Source organism: Ambystoma mexicanum, chromosome 2q (genome assembly GCF_040938575.1).
Source record: "Ambystoma mexicanum isolate Mex_15411 chromosome 2q, UKY_AmexF1_1, whole genome shotgun sequence".
In the NCBI taxonomy this organism is placed as follows: Eukaryota; Metazoa; Chordata; class Amphibia; order Caudata; family Ambystomatidae; genus Ambystoma; species Ambystoma mexicanum.
The window spans coordinates 1,462,095,880-1,462,119,858 of record NC_090924.1 but is presented as its reverse complement, the minus strand read 5'-3'; the positions used below and the strand labels follow the sequence as shown (position 1 = coordinate 1,462,119,858).

The window sequence follows — 23,979 nt, the reverse complement described above, 5'->3', positions numbered from 1 at the left end:
CTTCTTCATAATGTTAATCCCTGAGCCAGCACACGCCACCAAAAGGAGTCCTGACGATGGACAGCCTAGTAACCCCTTAATAGCGGGCGAAATAACAACTGTAAGTGTCAGGTTTTTGTCCAGTCAAGTCTCCTGCAAGCAGAGAATGTCACAGGCTCCTAAGTCAGTGCCTCCGGGTTGGGTTAACCATTCCTAGCGATAATGATGTATTGATGGAGTAGGGGGCGAATGAAGATTCCTCAAGGCTCCTCTGATTTAGGTTGGATGGTTGCTATTTCATAGGTTTAATTGCAAGGGCTTTCGGTAACCACGCCCAAATGCTCGTCTTTACCTTTTCCTCAACCTCATTTCTCGATGGCTCTCTTGTGTGGGTCTTAGGCTCAGGATCTCTGGTTTTTCTTCCAGGTGTCGACGGGCATCTTCTGAATGCCTTATTTTCTGGAGTTCGTTCCAACCTCTTCTCTTCCCTGTGTGTGCAATGCGGACCACTAGTACCTGGTCTATTCCAGTCTTTTTGCACTTGAGTATGGTTTTCTCGAGCATATTTTCGTGAGGGACGATTAGTTGCGCTATATTTTTGGTCCTGAAATAGACAAGGTGACTTTCCCAGTCAGAGTTATTATATAGCTCTTCAGTTTTGGATGTAAATCGGAGATTTTGTCCCCCAGTCATTTTTCTGCTTGTTCCCCGGGAGTTTCTCGGTATGGCCTGCTTGATTTCTGTCAGCCAAAATCCCATGCGCTCAAGCTCACTGTGGGCAGCTGATGAAAGGGCCTGCACCACCCGGGCTTTTATGTGCAAATTCGCCTTTGCTTTTCTTTCCCTGTGGTAGGGTTCAATCGGAAGAAAGTAGTCTGTTTTCAGGGTTCTCAATTTTCTGACATTTGAAAGTAAATGAAGCACTTTTCGCCTGTTTAGAATCAATTCTTCGCTGTTGCTCGATGTTTGTTCTAATTTGAAGATACGTGTATCTTTAGAGGATATATGACGGGTGTTTACTTGAGGGCGATGATTTCGCCTCTCCAACTCTTTTTCCCGACTCAGATGGGTCCTCGACCTGGAGCTGTCGGCTAAGTCAGATGTAGTGCCTCTGGTATCGTCACTGGTTCTCTTTGTTTGCAGAGTTTTGTTCTTTAGGCTCAATCAACAGAACCGTGTTTTTGTGGGTCTTTATGGAATAAATAATCAAGACCAATCTACTGAGTGGCCTAGATCTTTACATTTGGCCTTGAGTGTCTTATAGGGCATTTTTCTGCTTACTTTCGTGGCGGAAGCAACGTTTCCGCAACCTGACCAGGAGCATTGATTTCACTCTCCACCAGTGGGAGGTCCTTCACTGGTGAGAGGTCGTGGTCATCAGAAAGATGTTGTGTTAAGTCCATGAGACCTTGGTCTGCTAAAAAAGTCGTCCACTATAACTGGCGACTTCATAAGGTCCACCACTTCGACCCCCTATTTTAGGATTGCCCATTTTGGCTTGCAGTTTGGAAGACTCCCAGCCGGTGGACAAGGTATTGGGCCTCTGTTCCAGCCTGCCATTTCCCGCAATAGACAAAGCCTTTGTTGCTAAACGCAGCGTTACTTGGTGCTTTTTTGCGTTGTCCGTTCAGGCTTTTATTTTCAAATCGTCAAAAATCGCAAAACCTTTGATTGGGCCCTCGGAATTCTTTGTTTTAGATGGATGATCTGGAAGCTCCTCAGCTATGACTATTAGTTCTTGATTTACGGGCTTCGGTGTCGGTATACAAGGTACTGAACTCTTCTGTAGATGACATAGTGGTTTCTCAGAGGTTGTATCGACCTGGGCAGTCAACCGTTGCTCCATAGTGTTGGTGTTGAACTGCGTAGTTCTGTTCACCAAGCTCCAGTGAGGTGAAGAGGCTCTCATCCCAATTTGGTCAAGGGACGTTTGGGTTGCAGTTTCTGTGACTTGGGTTTTGTTCAGTTGCACTGTGGACCTGAAGGTCTTTGGAGCCAGATAGGATAGTAATTTGTTTTCCAAGGACTGCTGATGTTCGGTTGATCTTTGCTCCATATCGGTTATGTAACCTTCCAGGAAGATGAGTTTAGAGTGCATCATAGCTATGATTGTTGTCTGATCTCTCAGGGAATCATTCACTGTCTCATAAAGCTTGCTGAAAGGAGGAAGTGCAATGGTTACAGTTGACATAATTGTCAGCAGGTCCGGTTTCTTTGAGTATCCTTTGAAGTTGTGCTGGGCATTTCGCTTGGTCTTCGATTACTAGCAGGAGTGCAAACCGATGAATTTCGGCATCTGACAGGACTAAGAGCAATGGTCGAAGGTTCTCAAAGCTTAGTCCTTTTGGGAATCGACGTCATCGGAGATGAGACTTTGTCCCCTAGCAAAGTCTGGGGAGGAAAGATAGTTGGGGCCTCCGCAGCTTTTTTTCTCTAGTGGGCATAGGTCCTTAGGTAAATCAGCTTGATTAAGAAGTTGATCACTCTGTCGGCCTAGAGACGGCGGGGTCAAGGCATCACGGACAAAGACTTCGCTCTGCTTCGGACTTTTTGTTATAGGTGACTGTTCTTCCAGTTGGCAGGGTAACTGCTGGTTCGAGTCCCCTATCGAGCTCGGCAACATGGGCAATGTAATGGAACTCTCTTCATGTTGTTTGTCGACTTTGACGGTACCTCCCGGGCCCTTGTCAAACGTCTTTGGAGGCAGCACGGTTTGTTCTTTTGCATTAAGAACCTTGGGGGCTGGGCGGGGGGTCCGAGTGGGTAACGAAGGTCCGCGCTCTTTATCCCTCAGTTGCAGCTCTAGTTTGCGTGCGTTCGTTGCAGGAAGGTCCTGGATGCCTCCAAGATTTCCGCATCAGGCAATTCTGCGGATAAGTCCCGTTTTCTTTTGTTTTTTAAAGAAGTCCATCCGGGCACTAGACAACAGGGGATTCGGAAGGGACCTGTTACGAGTCGCGCCAGAATTGTTTGGTGAAGGCTTCTTAGCTTTTGATTTAATCTTTTCAGGGTCCGCTAAGGGGAAGCAGTGTGATTTTTTTTTTCTTTGCTCTTCTTAGTTGATGGGCCTTTTTTCCAAGACTTACGAAGGAGATGGGACTTAGTTGGACTTTCCGAATTTCCCATAGCAGAGACATGACTTTCTTCATTGTGGTTGATAGTAGGCGGTGGTTCACTATCCAAGTCTGCCTCCTGGCTGCAACTCGTCGGGCACTGCAATGACAGCTGATGGGTCGCTCGCCATTTCTCCATGTATTAAGGATTGAGCCGTGAGACCTGGTGTATTGGCAGAGGAAGGTAGATTGCCCAATGTTTCTGCTACTGCTGCAGACCTGTGTGGGGTTTTGCAGGGAAGTTCAATTTTTTTTTCTTTGGAAGGGTCAACCATGACCCCCGGTAGAGACTTCCACTCGTGGTCGGAGTCGGTCCCTCATCGTACGACGTCAACAGCTAAATCAGTGCTGCAAGCTCCACCAAGGGAGACATTAGGCCCCACCTTTAGGGGTTGCCTCAAGTGAGGTAGTTGTCCAGTTAACTCCACCTCATTACCACGTACTAGCTCCTTGGTGTTGTCGGCATCTAGTCGCTGCATCGATGCAACGCTAATTTCTGACATACTGGCATTCAGAAGAGCACCTGCAGTCCGTGCTTCTTCACCTGGGATTGGGAGGAGCACGTCGCTCTGAGTCGCGGAGCCTGGACAGAGCTGTTTCCTGAAGGTCTGCATCGCTGCGGCAGGTAGAGAGCTGGGGCCGTTGTCTGCCCTCAGCAGGCACCAACTTCCACGTGCTGGAGAAGTGATGTTTTTCGGGCCCCGGTAACTTCTCAAACGGCGAACGTCGGCATCCGCGTCGTCGCTCAGCTCGCTGTTTCCAGGTCCGGCTGCTATATCCATCTTGAATCAGTGATCAGCAGGTGGACAGACCGCGGTTTTATGGCAGTACGTTGTAGAAAATGGTAGAGAAATGTATTTCATATGTTTGAGATGACGGAAGACTTTCGGCACTCGGCTCCCTCGAGTCCCGAGATCACCAAAGATCACTTTGCTCCACTTTCCCCTCTGCGTTCCGCGACGGACTGGAGTATTTGAGTCCTTGAGCACCAGGCTCAGACACAGTAGCCACACCTCCAGAAATGAACATAGAGAAAATGCTGCAGCTCCTCAGCACCGAAGATCACGTTGCTCCACTTTCCACTCTATCAACAGTATTAAAATGAAAAATAAGTAAGCAATACATAATTCCACTAAATTACCACAAAACGAGGAAAAGTTAAATTAAATCCAGCGACTTTTGTGCATTAACTCACTTGCCTCATTCAACCATAGGACTGGCCGCCGCCTCTGCTCTGCAATGTCTGTGCCTGAGGGTCTCTGGGCTCATTCGACCAAAGGACTGGCCGCCGCCTCTGGTCTGCAATGTCTGTGCCTGAGGGACTCTGGCCTCCTTTGCTCTGCAATGTCTATGCCTGAGGGTCTCTGGGCTCATTCGACAAAGGACTGGCCGCCGCCTCTGGTCTGCAATGTCTGTGCCTGAGGGACTCTGGCCTCCTTTGCTCTGCAATGTCTATGCCTGAGGGTCTCTGGGCTCATTCGACCAAAGGACGGGCCGCCGCCTCTGGTCTGCAATCTCTGTGCCTGAGGGACTCTGGCCTCCTTTGCTCTGCAATGTCTATGCCTGAGGGTCTCTGGGCTCATTCGACCAAAGGACTGGCCGTCGCCTCTGGTCTGCAATGTCTGTGCCTGAGGGTCTATGGCTTCATTACACCAGGGGACAGGCTGCTGCCTCTTCTCTGCAATGTCTGTGACTGTGGGTCTCTGGGCTAATTCCACCAGAGGACTGGCTGCCGCCTCTTTGCTTGATGGTCTCTGGGCTCATTCGACCAGAGGACTGGCCGCCGCCTCTGCTCTGCAATGTCTGTGCCTGAGGGTCTCTGGGCTCATTCCACCAGAGGACTGGATGCCTGCTCTGCAATGTCTGTGCCTGAGAGTCTCTGGGCTCATTCCACCAGAGGACTGGCTGCTGCCTCTGCTCTGCAATGTCTGTGCCTGAGAGTCTCTGGGCTCATTCCACCAGAGGACTGGCTGCTGCCTCTGCTCTGCAATGTCTGTGCCTGAGAGTCTCTGGGCTCATTCCACCAGAGGACTGGCTGCTGCCTCTGCTCTGCAATGTCTGTGCCTGAGAGTCTCTGGGCTCATTCCACCAGAGGACTGGCTGCTGCCTCTGCTCTGCAATGTCTGTGCCTGAGAGTCTCTGGGCTCATTCCACCAGAGGACTGGCTGCTGCCTCTGCTCTGCAATGTCTGTGCCTGAGAGTCTCTGGGCTCATTTCACCAGAGGACTGGCTGCCGCCTCTGCTCTGCAATGTTGATTTCACTCTTCTGGACACTGCCAGGCAGTTAGGTGGCTTTCTTTGCACACGTTTGCAAAACATTATTGCACATTATTGCTTTGATTCTCAATCTAGTCAGGACGCTCGCTTTGAAGGTTTAGGTGTTGTCCTCGCCCTCCTCCATCCTCCAGATCTACATAATGCGAAGGGCATCTTTCAAAGATGAGGAATGAATCCATTAGAAGAACACATTACTTGCCATTACGTATTTTCTTTTTGATGGGATATCCCCTCCACCCCCCATAGATTCCTAATCGCCCTCCCTACCTGTACCTCTTGGTAAACAGTTAGCACACCGTGGTTCTGTGGTCCCTCTGTGCCAGAGTGCTAGGGGGAAAAGGGTCTAACTAAGGTCATGAGGCCAAGTGCCTTTATAAATACTGGCCCAAATGTCATATCCAGCACTTTGAGGCAACGGGTGTAACCAGCGTGGAGCCGCGCTGCTCCCCATAGCAGGGGAAACCTGTCTGAAGAGCGGCTGCACTGGGCAATGGATATCAAAGATGAGGAATCCATGGGAGAAACATTACAGACAGAGAAGTAATTTGTACACTCGTGACCAATGAGCTATGCAAGACCAGCGCGTTTTTCCGGTTGGTGTACTGTACCCTGCAAATGTTAAGGGAGCGCTTCTGTGTCCCTGTGGGCTATGAGGGCCAGGTGGCAGTCAGTCACTGCTGCTCCTCACTCTCCAGCCACCAGGGATCAGGGAGAGGTGTTTGGCTCTTGCCTCTTTCCTGCCTGAATGGTGTGTGGTGTGGCCCTTTTAGGAGCAGCAGTTCCATCAGTGGGAAACTGGAGCCAAACTCGAGTGTAGTTTATTTTTTATTAATTTATTTATTAAACGTGTGTAGGTGATTGTATGTTTATGAACATTTCTGCTTTGCATTGGCTTCTTTATAAACCGCACTCATTTCTCAATAGAACCATTTCTCATAATGGAGGTATAGTTAAAACATTTAATTTTCTCCAGATCAAGACAAAGTATGGCACTGTCGAAAGATAATTAAAAAATAACAATCAAAATACCTTTTTATTCCACCAACCCTCATATGCAGCGTTGAGCTAGTGAAGGTATTAGCTATGCAGCGGCCACTTGACATATAGCCCATGACCGGCTAGCATGTGCATGCAAAAGGTGAATTGTTTGCACTGGTTCATGTAAGTTAGAATTCCGAGGTAATGTGTTTGGGGATCTATTTCTGTTCTGAAGCCACATTTATACTGTGTTCTCTGAATATGTAGGTTCAGCTCTCTATAGGCCTGTGTATTGGGTTTCCTTAAATAAGAATGTGTTCCTTTCAATTCAGATGCATGTTCAGTTTTAAAGGGGCCTACATTTAATGCTTTCAGTCTTTTTATATTTCTGGGCCGGATATGTACTATTCTCCAGTAACAGATATTTAGCTGAAGACCCCCACTTTCCTCCCCAATTACAGCTGACTCTGCCTATGGTTTTTCACTTTGCACAGTGCTTAATTAATAGAATTCTTTCACTGCTCAAACATCCAGTCTATAACTGTGGTCCACACTGGCGGCATTAAATGCAGGATATCTCGCAGATATTAGTGGTTCATGACTTCACTATCTCCACATCATAACTGAACGCTGCTACTTTGTTACTCTTATTTTGTTTTATTGGTTTTTAAATCTATGCAAAATTGTGATTTGCATCTGTGATATTTCTGTATTCATTTTTATAAGCTGTCCATGTGAACCACTGTTCATGTTATAATTTAGTGTTCATTTATAGATTTCACTCGTATCCTGCTCCTGTTATTCTAACCTTGTTTATTAACTGGAAACCAGGTTGCCCATTTCCCGAGCCATCTTGGCTTGTTTCCCTCATTTCAGCTTCTGCAGCCCCAAAAGGCTGACGCAAAGCCTGTTTGGGGCAGTTTGACAGCGGGAGGAAGACTTCTCAACCCCTCATGAAAATGTCTAGCGAGCTGGCGTTTCTTCGCACAGTCGCCAAGACTTCAACCAGCTTCAGGGCTCTGAACTATTATAATTGGCCCCTTAGATTTCCAATTTGAATGTGAAGACTTTTTATTTCTAATATGCTCGAGCTACAGAAGCTTTGTGATTCTGTTGCTCAAATTTAGAACTACCAAATCAGACCAGCTCGATAAATGCCTTAAAGGACTACCGGAAAAAAGAGAAAATTTGAAGTAAATGGAATAACCCACACCATCGCCAGCCCGCATCCTTAGCACTTGGCCCCTATGAAAAAACTATTCTTGCTGCTAAATCGGGCTTCTTGCAAACCCGACAAACAGCAGCTAAGCCTGAAGAGCTTTTTCATGTTGTAATCCAATCCCTCGTGCATATCATGCTTGCTAATTGAGAGGACGGTTTTTTATGAATGAAGTTAACTCCATTTGCTTGAACATTGATTCACAGCTTTCTACCTCCAACTGACTTCTCTGAAATTGATTATTTTCAAGTTTCCTTTGAGCAATTTGAATTTACTGCAGTCTACCGGAGGAAATACTCCCCCTGTGTGCCTCAAACTATATTGTCATGCTTGTGATCTCAGTGAATTTCTTGCAAGCTTTGTCAACCTGTCGTTTGCGCAGTGTACGGTTCCTCAAGAAATCCTTTTTGATCCTGCCATAGAAGAAATCTACGCTGGATCATAATGTACTTACAAACTATTACCCCATTGCAGGCCTTATATAGCTGGCTAAAATCTTGGAAAAGGTTGACACTATTCAACTACAGAAGGTCTTGACAAATTTCAATCAGGCTTCAGACCCTACCATGGTAGAGACAGTTCTCATCACAGTATGGGACGACCTCCTCAAATTGAGAAGTGGGGTTGCTGTGTGTACATGGTCTTGCAGAATAAGACATTTCATTTTTGGCAGTGCTGCCTTGGCTTCTGTATTATGCTTGTATTGCCTTGGATCACACATGGGGATCTGTGAAGGATCCTTGCATAGCCTGACATCAGATATGCGGAGGATGCCTGTATTGTTTAGCGTCCGACCCGTGGAGTGCTGTGGAGGATGCTTGTGTTGCCTGGCCTCAGACCTGTGGAGGATGCTTGTGTTGCCTGGCCTCAGACCTGTGGAGGATGCTTGTGTTGCCTGGCATCAGACCTGTGGAGGATGCTTGTGTTGCCTGGCCTCAGACATGTGGAGGATGCTTGTGTTGCCTGGCCTCAGACCTGTGGAGGATGCTTGTGTTGCCTGGCCTCAGACCTGTGGAGGATGCTTGTGTTGCCTGGCCTCAGACCTGTGGAGGATGCTTGTGTTGCCTGGCCTCAGACATGTGGAGGATGCTTGTGTTGCCTGGCCTCAGACCTGTGGAGGATGCTGGTTTTGCCCATCATCAGACAGTGGAGTGCTTTGTTAGCTGGCTGCGGTGCCTGGCATCAGACGTGTTGGACGTATGTGTTGCCTGGCCTCAGACCTGTGGAGGATGCTTGTGTTGCCTGGCATCAGACCTGGGGAGGATGCTTGCGTTGCCTGCATCAGACCTGGGGAGGATGCTTGCGTTGCCTGGCATCAGACCTGGGGAGGATGCTGGTTTTGCCCATCATCAGACAGTGGAGTGCTTTGTTAGCTGGTTGCGGTGCCTGGCATCAGATGTGTTGGATGCATGTGTTGCCTGGCATCAGACCTGTGGAGGATGCTGGTTTTGCCCATCATCAGACAGTGGAGTGCTTTGTTAGCTGGTTGCGGTGCCTGGCATCAGACGTGTTGGACGTATGTGTTGCCTGGCATCAGACCTGTGGAGGACGCTTGTATTGCCTGGCATCAGACCTGTGGAGGATGCTTGTGTTGCCTGGCCTCAGACCTGTGGAGGATGCTTGTGTTGCCTGGCCTCAGACCTGTGGAGGATGCTGGTTTTGCCCATCATCAGACAGTGGAGGGCTTTGTTAGCTGGTTGCGGTGCCTGGCATCAGACGTGTTGGACGTATGTGTTGCCTGGCATCAGACCTGTGGAGGACGCTTGTATTGCCTGGCATCAGACCTGTGGAGGATGCTTGTGTTGCCTGGCCTCAGACCTGTGGAGGATGCTTGTGTTGCCTGGCCTCAGACCTGTGGAGGATGCTGGTTTTGCCCATCATCAGACAGTGGAGTGCTTTGTTAGCTGGTTGCGGTGCCTGGCATCAGATGTGTTGGACGTATGTGTTGCCTGGCATCAGACCTTTACTTTATTTCATTTATGTCGCGTATCATAAACCTGTAGGCATGCGAGCGCATACAAGACAAACAACATAAAAACATATAAATAACATGTGCCAGAAAGGGGCTTAACAATAATCGAAGAATCATACAAGCATGGAATCAAACAATAACATGGCAGTGAACTAGAGCGTCCCAACTTTAAGCATAACAGGGAAAAAGCAAGAGGATAGCCCTAAGCCGCAAGGCACGTTACAAGATCGTATCACAGTTAGTGGATCCTCTGGGAATATATTTACAACATCTTAGGAAGGCAGGGAGGGTGCTACCCTCCACACCCCACGAAGACGCAGTCCGTATTGGGTTGAGTACACCAGTCATTGAGGTCCAACCTGCGAAGAATCAGCAAATCAGACCGTCGAACTGCACCCAGACCTGTTCTCTGACGTAACCAGGCGAGTACTTTATTACGTAAGGCTTGTTTGGACTCTGCCTTCCACCTTCGGGATTCTAGTAATAACTAAGTTCTCTTTATCCATAATAAAGTCATGGGTGCTCTGGTCATTTATTTCGGGCAATTGTGACTTCCGAGATTCTAAATTCCACAGAGAGACACCTTTACGTTTTTCAAACACCAATATAGGTCCTTTAGCTGCTTGCAGATGCATGAAGCAGGGAGGGTAGAAATCCAGCCTGTGTTGGGCCTTTGAAACCTACATTAGGGGACTTGGCTCTTTCATTAATCACTGAGCTTGGCCCCTTTGCCATTATAGGCTCCACACAAGGAAAGGCAGTTTGTGAGGTATAATCTGTCGACTCCCTTTGCAGGTTAACTTGGCATGCAAAGTCCAGTTTAGAAGGCTGTAATAATATGGGCGGACTAGGGTGTGCATTTATCAAAGGGTCCTGGCTCCCACTAGTATGACGAAGGTCCATCACCCAAAGCATCCACCAGTACACCAAGATCAAAAGGACTACAGTGGAGCAGCTCTTTGGCAATACTAGCCATAAGCAGAGGCCATTGCTCAAGTTGAGAGGACATTGCAGAAGAAGTCCACTGAGTCTGTATAATCCACAGCACCAGTTCCCTGTGTGCTGCCGTGCAGACCCGTGAACTCCACATTTTCAGACATTATATCAGAAATGCTACCCTTCACACTCATTGCAGACCAGTAAGTCCCCGGGCAGAATACTGCACCACAAATGCAAGATTTTAACAGCGAAGACCGTAGTCCATGCTACTGAAGGCACACGTATCGCCACAAGTTATGCAGCAGTTTACAGGCTAGCTTACTTACTACTGGTTTTGCCTTGCATCAGACAGGCGGAGTGCTTTGGTAGCTGGTTGTGGTAACTGTCATCAGACATGTGGAGGATGCTGGTTTTGCCTGGCATCAGACCTGTTCAGGATGCTGGTTTTGCTTATTGTCCGACAGGTGGAGTGCTTTGGTAGCTGGTTGCTGTGCCTGGCATCGGGCGTGTGGAGGACGCTGGTGTTGCCTATCATCAAACAGTTGGAGTTCTTTGATGGCTGCTGGACCTGAACTGTCTGCGGCTGGCCGAGCACCATCTTTTTGGGATGGGGTGGGGGGGGGGAACCAGGACTGTGTTGTCCAGCATGTCTTCCACTTCCTAAAGCAACCCGTCAGTTTATTTCACTCCTGTTTTATCACTTCAAACATTTTATTAAAAAAAGTCTTTATTTATACAAGAACACTAGGAAAGGAAATCCATTACATTAAGTAAAACATTTGAGAACCAGCATTGAAAAGGGAGCACACCCAGACCAGCATTGTACTCCTAAAACACCATGCATACTAGCATGTATCATGACCAGGGGGAAACAACTACCAAGGAATACTATGTAATCCTATTAGACCTGCCCCCTTCCCCAAATGCAAATAGAATCGGTCATGATCCACAGACCGCGCTCTAGTGTTCTTTGACCTAGGAGAATGACGTAAGCATCGTTGTGTTGCATCCCTGCTACTTGGGCCCCCCCCCTTTCCTTCCACTACTTCCTACCTTGCATCTGTGCCTTGCCGCGTTCTTCGCAGAGCTTTCTATGTCCGCTCCGGGTTGCCGGCTCGCTGCTGTGAAGTCATTGCAGTCTCAGGATACTCGCTCTCCCAAACTCCCTTGCTAGAGCTCCGATATCTGTACGGAACCTGCTCACACCCGGGCATTCGATCCCAGTGCCTTCTGGCAATTGTAGTCCGCCGCTGACTTAACTTCTTCATGGAGAACAAAGTATTCTTCAACCTTACCGGAATCTTGAGCATTCTTCCTGCATCTACGCCCGCCAGACTTCACATCGAGCCAGGGTTTTTCAGCATAGCTTTTCCCGGGTGGTGGGTGGGCTCCCCGGAGGGCCCACTGCCGGGCACGTAGCTATTGGGCAAGGTGGCCTCTGTGGGAGCTCGTCCCAAATTCCGCAAACAGAAGGCAGAAAGTGCTTGGAGAGAAATTAGTCATCTCCACCGAGTGGTCAGACAATCAGTCAGACTCCATAGGTGAGGACGACGAGGAGGCGGTGGCAGGTGAAGCGGGCATTGTACAAGTCAGCCATACACCAGTTTGTGAGAGTTTGCAATGCCATAGGACCATGGGCTAGTCTTGAACAATATCAAGAGTTATAACTGCAGAAATCCAGACGCTGAGAGCAGACGACACAGCTCTAAGACAGCAAATACACCAGAGAGACGAACACCGAGGGGACCTTCGCCCATTGTCTTTATCTTGTGGCAAATATGATGGCAATCCCAAAAGACTAAAAGAATTTATAGATGCCTGTGTGGTGTATTACTCCTTACGCCCTAAGTCATACGAGTTGGCTCGTGCCAAGGTCGGGTTTCTCATTTCCAATCTAGTGGGAAATGCCCTCGCGTTGGCTACCCCGTTAATAACAAACACTGATCCTGCCCTTAATGACATGGGCTTTTCATACAGCAGTTCCGTGCCAGGTTTGAAAGGCCCGAGGTGTTGTTTTCCAGCATGGGGTCTGGCATGGATTCACATGCTCATGAATATTCCCCGTTGTCAGGCCGGGAATCCTCGGTATAGAGATCAGTTTCGTTTCTGATCTGTCTTTCTTAGTAGTAACCAATCACTGGTCTGTGGGTCATGCTGCCCCCAGCCAATGACTGCCCTCTCCCTAAGCCCTGCCTCTGGCAGCCATCCTCAGATTTTTACCGCACGTTCAAGTGTTGGGAGTCCTCATGCTGTAGCTCTCGAGCTTTTGCTGCGTTTTTGCGCTTTTTCGGGAGATTTTTCTCATTTTTCGGTTAAATAGAGCCTCAAGCTCCACCGTTTTCTACGCCCCTCAAGGGTGAAGATTTCATCGAGTTATGCTTTTGGAGGATTCCAGAAGTTCCGAGGCCTACCCCGGACATGGCCCAGGAGAAAGGAAGCTCGACGCCCGGAAGCTGTTCAGGACCTGCCCTGGATGCCAGCTTCAGAATGTGTTCAAGGAGGACGAGCATTCGCTATGCGTCTACTGTCTCCATGAGGACATGACGCACACAGAGAAGGACTGTGCGTTTTGTGGGAACATGTCGGAGCGGACCAAGAAGGATCGCCACCTCCGTCTCGCCAACTGGCTGGAAGGGAAGAGCCCGTCAGGCGAGAAGAAGAAGAAAAAGAAGTCAGAGTGGTCTTCTAAGTCCTGTGAGGGTGCCCCGGCGACGGGGCCCAACAAAAGGCCAAGCACCGCGAGTCCGTTTGCACCGGGAGCGCCGAACGGTCAGGCTCCTTGGCTGCCAGGCAGGGCGCATCCTCCCCGGCGCCATCAACCATGAGCCAATGCTCTGGCTCTGGTAAGAGGAAGTCAGAGAACCCGCCGAAGCTTCTAGAGAGGCCCCGGTCGATCTCGAAGATTCCGGCAGAGGGGGAGCGAGGCTCGGACCCCCCCCCAAGGTGAAGGCCCCAGGCTTACAGAAGGTGACGATGGCCTTAATTCACCCTGCTAAGACCTCGATGGAGGATGTCGCAGCGGCCCTGGCTCAGCCTGTGGAGGCTACGCCAGTGGAGGCGACCTTAGGATCCAGACTCTCCCTGCCACCGCGGTGGGAGTCGTCTTTCAGGCCCATTGAGAGGACCCCTATGAAGTCCTCGTTGGAAAAGGAGGGGGAGGGTCTGGTGGCCATCGTGGATACAGACACGACCTCTGAAGAAGAGGGAGGGATCCCAACGAGGGCGACAAGAGCAACGGTGCCGCCGATGAGGTTCCTCAAGAGCCCTCGCGCCCGTCGTTTCCGGTGCCGCAGGACACTTCGGTGAATTGTCAGCGATTCAGTCCTTATGCTCGGAGATAAGGACAAGGTTGCCCCCCCCCCCCGACGGAGGTACCTGAGCCAGACCCGACGGGGGAACCGGAGCCGGGACCTCTGGAAAGTCCACCGTATAAGAAGAGGAGGACGCATCCTCCGCCACCTCTCCCACCTCTGCGGCCTGCTCTGCCTTCCCCCCGGTCTACCCACGGGGATGATACAGGCACAGACATGGCTACGACAGGTACAGACGACGACTGAGGTGACGACTGGACGTGTCCCCCGTCGCCCCCTGCTTGGGCGTCCCTGCCCGACGAGATTGGATCCTTCCATGCCATGATTTCCAGGGCATCCGAGCTCTTCCAGCTCTGCCCAGAAGAGAAGAAAAAGGAAGGGTTCCTTTACCAACGGCACGAGGCTAAAAGGAAGACGGTCCACGCCGTACCACTTCTTGATGACATCTGCGATGAGGGGCTCGCCCTCCTCAAGAACCCTGCCACGGCGCCTGTAAAGAGGCACCGGTATGAGAAGAAGTACCGGGTCCCTGATGCTGCCCCCTTGTGCCTTCGGGCGCAACCTACCCCGGATTTGGTTGTCTCGGCGGCAGCAAAGAAGAAAGCTGGGGGTGCATCGGCCTCGACATCAACTTCCCCGCCGGATGGCGAGGGCAGGAAGCTGGACACGATGGGACAACGGGTCATCTCATCCGCAGCGACGACTATCAAGGTGACCAATGCCCTGGCTATCGTTGCCCGCTACTACAGGGAGTTGTGGTTCAAAATCGCCCCTCTGTTGAACGGACTTCCGGACGCCAAAAGGGCTGAGGCCCTTGAAATCTTACAGGAAGGTGAGATTGCTTCAGACCACGCTATTACGGTGGCAACGGACATCGCCGACACCGGTTTCCGTCAGTTGGGCAACAGTGTTTCTCTGAGACGACGAGGATGGCTCAAGGCGACGGATTTCCGCCAGGACGTACAAACAAGGTTTTGGACATGCCCTTCGACGGGAACATCCTGTTTGGGAAGGCGGTTGATGAGTCCCTTCAGGTGATCAAGACAGACACAGAGACTGCCCGGGCACTGGGAGTGCTCCAACAACGACGGCCATCCTTTCGGAGCTCCGGAGGCAGACAAGGTGCCTCCAAGGGATCCGGCAGTGGCTCCTCGACTTACCGCCAGGCAGCAAGATCTTTGTCTCAGGAAGCCTACAGGGCACGTGGCAAGAAAGGTGGTGCCGGTCATCGTCGACGGGGAGGTCAAGGAGGAAAGGTGGCCTCCAAACAAGATTGAACCGACCGTGGGGTCGGGCCCCCGCCGAAGCACCCCGGTGGGAGGCCGGCTGGCGAGGTTCGTTAGCGTGTGGGAGTCCATCTCCACCGACCGTTGGGTGCTGGACGCCCTGGCCCAAGGGCATGCCCTCGAGTTCCAGAAGAAGTGCCCTCGCGTTCCACCCGTGGCCAGGAAGGAGAATCACGTCCCTCAACTACTGTTGGAAGTAAGGGCGATGCTCAAGAAAGGTGCCATCGAGCTCGTCCCAAAGAGGCTTCGGAGCTCCGGAGTTTACTCAAGGTACTTCCTCGTAAAGGAGAAGACAGGAGGATGGCATCCCATCCTGGACCTGCGACGACTGAACAAGTACATCAAGGCACAGAAGTTCCGGATGGTCACCCTCCAGCACGTGCTGGGACAGCTGGAGGAGGGCGATTTCCTGTCATCGTCGGACTTGGAGGATGCGAACTTCCACATCCCCATTCTAAAAGACACTGAAAATTCCTCAGGTTTGTGGTCCAAGGGTGGCACTAAAAGTTCAAGGCCCTCCCGTTCGGATTGAAGTCGGCACCCAGGGTGTTCACCAAGTGCCTCGCACCGGTGGTGGCGCGGCTGCGCCTGCAGGGGATCCACGTCTACCCCTACCTGGACGACTGGCTCATCCGGGCAAGGATAAGGGAGCTCGCCGTGAAGCACACTGCGAAGACCGTCCAGCTGCTCACGGACCTGGGGTTCTCCATCAACTTTCCAAAATCCCACCTGGTCCCGTCGCAAGCCCCCCTGTTTCTGGGAGCCAAACTCGACACAGTGGCGCGGCTGGCCTCGCTGTTGGAGGAAAGGACCAGGACCATCCTGGGCAAGGTGCAGCGTCTTCTGGCCACGGACATGGCCAGGGTAAGATCTATCAAGTCCCTCCTTGGGATTGATGTCCTCCTGCATTTATCTGGTGTGCCTTTGCAGGCTTCGGATGCGCCCCTTACAAGAGTTCCTCGACGTCCGCTGGGTCCAGTCGACGGGCAGCTTCGAGGACAGGATCCCACTCAACCAGACGTCCGTCAGGTGATTCGGTGGTGGGGGTACCCACTCTCATCTGTCGGCGGGCACAGACTTTCAGACCCCAGCTCACCAGGTGACGGTGACGACGGATGCTTCCCTGGAAGGTTGGGGAGCGCACTCTGGAGATCTTCAGGCGAGAGGCCTTTGGCTCCCGGAGGAGAAGTCACTCCACATCAACATCTTGGAGCTCCACGCAGTGTTCTGGACCCTCAGGTCTTTTCTTCTGTCCCTAGAGGTCAAGGTGGTGAGGATCTTCACCAACAGCACCACCACGATGTTCTACATCCGGAAGCAGGGCAGAACCAGATCCCCTGCCCTATCCAAGGAAGCCCAGGATCTGTGGCATTGGGCCATCGCCCAAGGGATGTTTCTGGTGCCTTTTCATCTGGCAGGAATAAAAAACACCATTGCCGACTCACTCAGCAGAGACCTGCGCTCGTGCCACGAGTGGGAACTACGCCAGGATCAAGTGGATCGACTCTTCCGGCGATGGGGCGAACCCCAGATCGATCTCTTTGTGATGAACTCCAAGTGCCGGAGATTCGCCAGCAGGTTCCCCCAGCTGAGGAGCATGGGAGATGCTTTCTCATTTCCCTGGGATGGCCTATTTCTTTATGCGTTCCCTCCGCTGCCGTTGCTGCTCCGGCTCATCAAACAGCTCAAGAGGTCCCGGTGCAGGATGATCCTCGTCGCACCGGCGTGGCCGAGACAGATCTGGTTCCTGGACCTTCTGGACTTGTCAGCGTCCACACCAGTCAAGCTGCCGACGGACGCGGATCTTCTCTCCAGAGAAGGAGGCGCCTTTCTTCACCACAACCCAGAGTCGCTGAACTTGCAGGCCTGGCTCCTGCAGCACTAGAGTTTGGAGGGTACGACATCCCAGCCGACTGCAGAGAGGTTCTTGCAAAGGCCAGGGCGTCCTCAACTCTCAAGTGCTACGGACATAAATGGAAGAGGTTCTCTGTCTGGTGCCGTACACAGAAGATTAACCCTCTGCGGATTACGGCCCCTCAAGTATTGCCGTACCTACTGTCATTGGCCAAGGCTGGACTAGCTCACGCTTCCATCAAGATACATCTGGCCGCCATCACACGATACACCAGAACTACGGGACGGGCGTCCTTGTGGTCTCATCGGCTGGTGAAGGAATTTATGAAAGGATTGTTCCGATCATTCCTGCCGGTGAAGGCCCCTGCCCCGGCGTGGGAGCTCAACATGGTGCTGACCAGGCTCATGGGGGGGCCCCATTTGAGCCTATGCATTCGGCACCGTTGAAGTTTCTGTCGTGGAAGACAGCATTTCTCGTGGCCATCCCCTCCGCATGATGAGTGGGAGAGATCCAGGCCCTATCTTGCAAGCCACCATACTTGATGTTTCACGACACGAGATGGTGCTGAGGACGCACCCCTCCTTCATGCCCAAGGTGCCGTCGGACTTCCACCTCAACGAACCCTTGGTGTTGCCAGTTTTCTTCCCATCGCCTTCGTCGCCGGCTGAGAGGACTCTGCACTCGCTGGATGTAGCTAAAGCACTGAAGTTCTACGTGGACCACACAGAGTTTTCGGAAGACATCACAGCTGTTTGTAAACTTTGTACCTGTGAATCAAGGGAAGGCTCTCTCGAAGGCTTCCATTTCCAGATGGCTCTCCGGCTGCATCATGCACCGCTGCCCGGCCATCCGAGAGCTCACTCGACCAGAGCGATCGCTGCTACCACGGCGTTCCTATCTGGTGTGCCCCTGCTCGACATCTGTAGGGCTGCAACGTGGAGGTCGACACACACCTTCACGAGATTCTACTGCATCGATTGGGACTCCAGGGAGGAGTCCAGGGTCATCCAAGCAGTGCTGCACAACCTGTTTGCTTAAGGTGAGCCTGGTGAGGAGGTAAGAGATGCTTAATGTTGAGTTGTTGTATTGCTTAATGTTGAGTCTGTTGCCACCTCCCGTGGTTGTGCATGTGTGTACTGCTATATATTCTTATTCATGAGCATGTGAATCCATGCCAGACCCCATGCTGGAGAAGGAACAAGTTACTTACCTGTAACTTTGTTCTCCAGCATGGATCTGGCATGGATTCACATGCGAACCCTCCCGCCTACCCCTCTGCGACTCTTCACTTGGTCATACTGCCACTTTACGTGCTACCAAATCTGAGGATGGCTGCCAGAGGTGGGGCTTAGGGAGAGGGCAGTCATTGGCTGGGGGCAGTATGACCCAGAGACCAGTCATTGGTTACTACTAAGAAAGGCAGATCAGAAACGAAACTGATACTGATTTTTTTTTTTTTTTCTTTTTCTATACCGAGGATTCCCGGCCTGACGACGGGGAATATTCATCAGCATGTGAATCCATGCTGGAGAACAACAGTTACAGGTAAGTAAGTTGTTCCTTTTCAACATATGAGAACCTCCTAGACATCAGACAAGGCACTACAAATGTACAGACCTATGTGTCTAGTTTCCAGAGGGTTGCTCATGAGACCGGATGGCCAGATTCTGCCAACAACCCCTTTTCTGAAGCGGTCTACAAGACGAGATAAAGGATGAGTTGGCTAGGACAGCAAGACCTTTGACATTCCAAGATCTGGTTTCCCTAGCCTTACAGATTGAGTACCGCCTGTCTGAGCGACGAGCGGAAAGAAACCAAGACATCTCACTCAGTTTCCTCCTAGCCTCCCTGCCTTAACTGAGAAGACCCCATCAGGTGTACATACCGACGAACCCATGCAAACAGGAATCGCTAACGGTCCACTTACTGTATCTAAGAGGAAAAGACGCAAGGAATTGAGCCTTTGTATGTACTGCGGCTTGGATAAACACCTTTTGGTGACTGTCCTGAGGTGCCTGCCTGGAGGTCGGGAAATGACAGACCGTGACCCTGATCAGGGACAAGAAGGGTTTTCTATGGCCAATCCCTGTGTTACTACTCCTCCTGTATCCACTGATATCTCTCGTCATTTAATGGCTTTTAAGGTGGTACTACAATGGGAGGAAAGAAACTCTGTTGAATGCCTAGCAATGCTCGACTGCGGTGCTGCCGGGAATTTCATTGATGATCATTGGGCAAAGGAGCATTCCATCCCAAGAAGAGAGAAAGGCCGGTGGAGGGTGGAGGGTGTAGACGGTACGCCTTTGACGTCCGGACCAATAATACAAGAGACACGAATTTATTGTCAAGATGAACGCACACCAGGAAAGACTTGTATTTGAACTGATAAGAGCAGCCCACCTCCCAGTGATTCTGGGAATCCCCTGGATCTGGAAACACAATCCGAGCATCGATTGGGAAGCAACACTAGAATTGTGTTCTAAACATTGTTTCAATTCCTGTCTTTCTTTCGAGAAAGAACAGACGTACACGGGTGATTCAGTTCCACTATTGGTGCAAAGCATCAACTCTATTCCACTAACCTACAAGGAGTTTGAAGATGTATTTGTGGATGTCCAACCCCGACAGCTACCACCTCACAGAAAGGAAGACTGCAAAATAGAGATGCAACCCAGAGCCGCTGTTCCTTTCGCAAGGATGTTCCCGTTGTCAATACCGGAAAAGGAAGCTTTAAGGGAATATCTGGTGACCAATCTCAAACTGTCTCATCAGGGAATCAACATCTTCAGCTGGCGCCTCGCTGTTCTTCATATCAAAGAAGGGAACAACAGAGCTCAGGCCCTGCATTGATTTCCGAGGTCTCAACAGTTTGACCATCAGGGATTGATATCCCATGCCTCTAATGAAGGACATCCAGGAGGTTGTACAGGGAGCAGGGTGGTTTACCAAACTAAATGTTAGAGGAGCATACCATCTTTTAAGGATTTAAGAAGGGGACAAATGGAAAACGGCCTTTAGAACACCCTTAGGCCACTTTGAGTACAGAGTAATGCCCTTCGGGCTGGTAAACACGCCTGCCCAATTCCAGTGATCTATGGACAAAATATTCAGACCTGCTCTTCTCCTCAGTGGTGGTCTATTTGGACGACATCTTGGTCTACTCTTGAACACTCGAGGAACATTGCCAACATGTGAAAGAAGTGCTTGAGAGACTTCGTCAACATCACCTTTTGGCCAAGCCAGAGAAATGTATATTTGAGCCTTCCACTGTTCCCTATTTAGGCTAAATACTCTCCGCTGACCAGCTAGAGATGGCTCCCCAAAAGACCATAGCTATAACCAATTGGCCCACTTCTGCCTCCGTAAAAGACATACAGAGATTTCTAGGTCTGGCAAACATTTACTGCAAATTCATTCCTAGATTTTCAGACATAGTATTACCAATCACAGCCCTGCTCAAGAAAGGGATAAGATGCACATGGAAAAAAGAGGCAAACAAGGCCTTCAAACATCTCAAGGATGCTTTTGTGACGGCTCAACCAGACCCTACCTTTTATCGTGGAGACAGACGCTTCCCATGGTGCTATAGGAGCTGCTGTTCTAGAGAAAAAGGGAGACCAATTGGAACACCCAATTGCTTACTATTCAAGAACTCTCAACTTGAGTGAAAGGAATTATTCGGTCTTTGAGAAGGAACTCCTAGCAATTCGACAGGCCTGCGAGGAGTGGAGGCATCTACTGCAGGGAGCCATGCATCCCTTTCAAGTCCGCACTGATCACCGAAACCTCAGTATCTTACAACCAATGGAATGTAGGAATTCCAGACACGCAAGATCCGCGTATTCTTTTTCACAATTAGATTTTGAACTAACCTATTTACCCGGAAAGGACAACCAGCTAGCGGATGCCCTTTCCTGAAGCTATGGTGAGGAATCAGGAAAGTACTTTTGACCAGGATGAGATTCATCGGTACCGTCAACACTTTCCTACAACAGGTGATAGAGGCACAGAAGACAGCAATTTTTCCACACGTTTCTTCATTGATACAAAAGGGTAATCTTTTGTTCAGGATAACCTACTATTTTTACCGACCAAGGCACTCCAGACCACAGCCCTATCCTGGTGTCATGACCTACCCACAGCAGGACATAAGGGTCAGTCTGTCACGCTAGAATTGATGAGACGTCACTTTTGGTGGCCGACGATGACTAAAGATATCAAGGAGTATGTCTCAACGTGCCCAACCTGTGCTCAGAATAAATACACCACCCCCTAACCCGTGGGACTACTCCAGCAAGAGGCACCTCCAGCAGGCCCTTGGCAACATATTTCTATGGATTTCATAGTTGAACTTCCAGAGTCTCACGGGTGCTCAGCTATAATAGTCATCATGGACTCCTTCAGCAAGTTAGCCCATTTCTTGCCTCTGAAAGGTACACCGTCTGCGTCTGTCACAGCCGAGGTGTTTCTTAAGGATGTCGTACGGATTCATGGATTACCACACACCATAGTGTCGGACAGAGGCCCGCAATTCACTTCCAGGTTTTGGACCTCTCTCTGTAAACGGCTGCAAATCCACAGAGCTTTGTCCTCAGGTTTTCCCCCACAGAGTAACGGCCAGACAGAACGCCTAAACGCCACCGTGGAACAATTCCTCAGTTGTTTTTGCAATCAAGTTCAAGACAATTGGTACCACCTGTTGCCGTGGGCAGAGTTCTCATATAACAATACAAATCACTCTGCCACCGGAATGAGTCCGTTCAGGTGCACATAAGGGAAGATGATACCTTATCGGATATCCAGCCCACAAAGCTTCCTACATTAGATCAAATATTGAACACTCTAAAGAATACACACAAGAAGGCACAGGAAACCCTACTATCAAACAGTCGGGGCTACAAGAGGTGGGCTGATTAAGGAAGACGGGAGAATCCATGCTTGCAAGCAAGAGATAAGGTATGGCTGTCAACAAAATACCTAACTAGGTGGGTACATCCCAGCAAGTTCTCTCCACGATTCATTGGCAAGTGTACTATTGAGACACCAGTCAATCCAGTGGCTTTCAGTTTATCTTTGCCTTATTACCTGTGCAGAATACATCCAGTATTCCACACTTCCTTGCTCAAGGAATACAAGCCAGATCCTCATACCAGACAAATCAAGAAGAAACCACCTGTCTCGGATGATACCAAGGAGTATGAAGTATCTCGCATCCTAGACTCCAGATACAGACACAGGGTCTTGCACTATCTGATACTCTGGAAAGACTTCCCTTGGACGGAAAGATTGTGGGAACCATTACGGAACCTCAAGGCACCCAGACTCCTCCTCCAATTTCATAGACTCCACCCGGGTAAGCCGGAAGGGGTCCCTTTGAGGAGGGGGGTCATACTGTCATGATCCACAGACCATGGAAGGTATGGGATCAATGGAGGAGGAGGAGATGCTGATCCATTGCGCTTCCCGGCAGTGTTCTTTGACATACGAGAATGACGTGTATATTAGCTACTTGGGTCACCACGCTGTTTGCTTTTCCAACTACAGCCCCTTTTTTCCATCCTCGCCCCCCCTCTTGTCCTTCCACTGCCTCCTACCTTGCATTTGTCGCTTGCTGCACCTCCGCGGTCATATTCTGCCTTTCCGCGTTCTTCGCTGAGCTTTCTATTTCTGCTCCGGGTTGCCGGCCCGCTCCCGTGAAGTCATTGCAGTCTCAGGATACTCGCTCTCCCTCAAAGACCACCCCCCGCACCCCCAGTAACGCCACCTGTGCGTCCAATGGTAACTGTGCTTCCGTTAGGCGAAATGTAAACTTTTTAACTACTATGCTGCCTTCTCAAAACCACTGACTATTGTTTGATTGGATGCCTGTAATGAGCCCCTTTGCCCAATCGCATAGTTTGTAATGAGCCCCTTTGCCTGATGGGATAGCCCGTAATGAGCCCCTTTTGCCTTTTGTCTACATGTACGAAACAACCTATTCTGAAATAAAGCTCGAATTGAAAGCGATAGATTTGAAGGCCTGTGAGAAGGTTACCTATGCAGCTCTCTGCTCGCCCCACCCCCCTCCAAGGACTCTGCCAATCTGATAGTGCACCCATACTGGACCTTCATGCAAGCACTTGATGGAGAACTTTTGTTTCATGGCTCTCTTCACTTGACGTGCCTTTGTTCCCATTTGTAGGTGCGGGGTTCCGAGTCGTAGATGCAGGTTCATTATACTATGGTGACCCCACTGAGCGGCCGGGCCTCAAGAACGATGGTGAAATTGTGGGACCTCATTGCAGGTAATGATATCCTTGAATCAAACAAACTGTGTTGCAGTCGCCTCTTCAAAGTATTTTGTGTCTAAATAATAAAGTGAAATATGTATGACTGTGGATAATCAGTTTGCCCTTTGCATTTACAGGTCTGCACTGTTTAACCATCTTAATTGGAGACCACCTCAATAAAACTCACTGAAATATGCCCTGGTGACCTCTACATAAATACGTCCACTCCCTCCCTCTCCTGGTTGCCTGTAATGATAGTTTGCTGCTTCCCCTAACCCCCTGGTTGCCTGTAATGATTGCATGCCGCTTCCCCTACCCCCCTGGTTGCCTGTAATGACTGTATGCTGCTTCCCCTACCCCCCTGGTTACCTGTAATGACTGTATGCCGCCTCCCCTAACCCCCTGGTTGCCTATAATGATTGCATGCCGCTTCCCCTACCCCCCTGGTTGCCTGTAATGACTGTATGCCGCCTCCCCTAACCCCCTGGTTGCCTGTAATGATTGCATGCCGCTTCCCCTACCCCCCTGGTTGCCTGTAATGACTGTATGCCGCTTCCCCTACCCCCTGGTTGCCTGTAATGACTGTATGCCGCTTCCCCTACCCCACTGGTTGCCTGTAATGACTGTAGGCCGCTTCCCCTACCCCCCTGGTTGCCTGTAATGATTGTATGCCGCTTTCCCTGCCCCCCGGTTGCTTGTGGTGTTGTATGCTGCATCCCCTGCCCCCCCAGTTGCCTGTAATGACTGTATGCCGCCTCCCCTAACCCCCTGGTTGCCTGTA

General features: G+C 50.4%; 1 protein-coding gene across 2 annotated transcripts in view; it reads left to right on the top strand.

Annotated features, from left to right (window-relative positions):
- Positions 1–23,979, top strand: part of LOC138570265 (uncharacterized) — a 326,232-nt gene that overhangs the window by 20,258 nt on the left and 281,995 nt on the right. For both annotated transcript variants that reach the window (XM_069649033.1, XM_069649032.1), the window contains exon 2: positions 23,111–23,213. In XM_069649033.1, coding sequence (XP_069505134.1) covers positions 23,132–23,213 — 82 coding nt within the window. In that variant the 5' untranslated portion in view covers positions 23,111–23,131. The remainder of the gene's footprint in view (positions 1–23,110; positions 23,214–23,979) is intronic.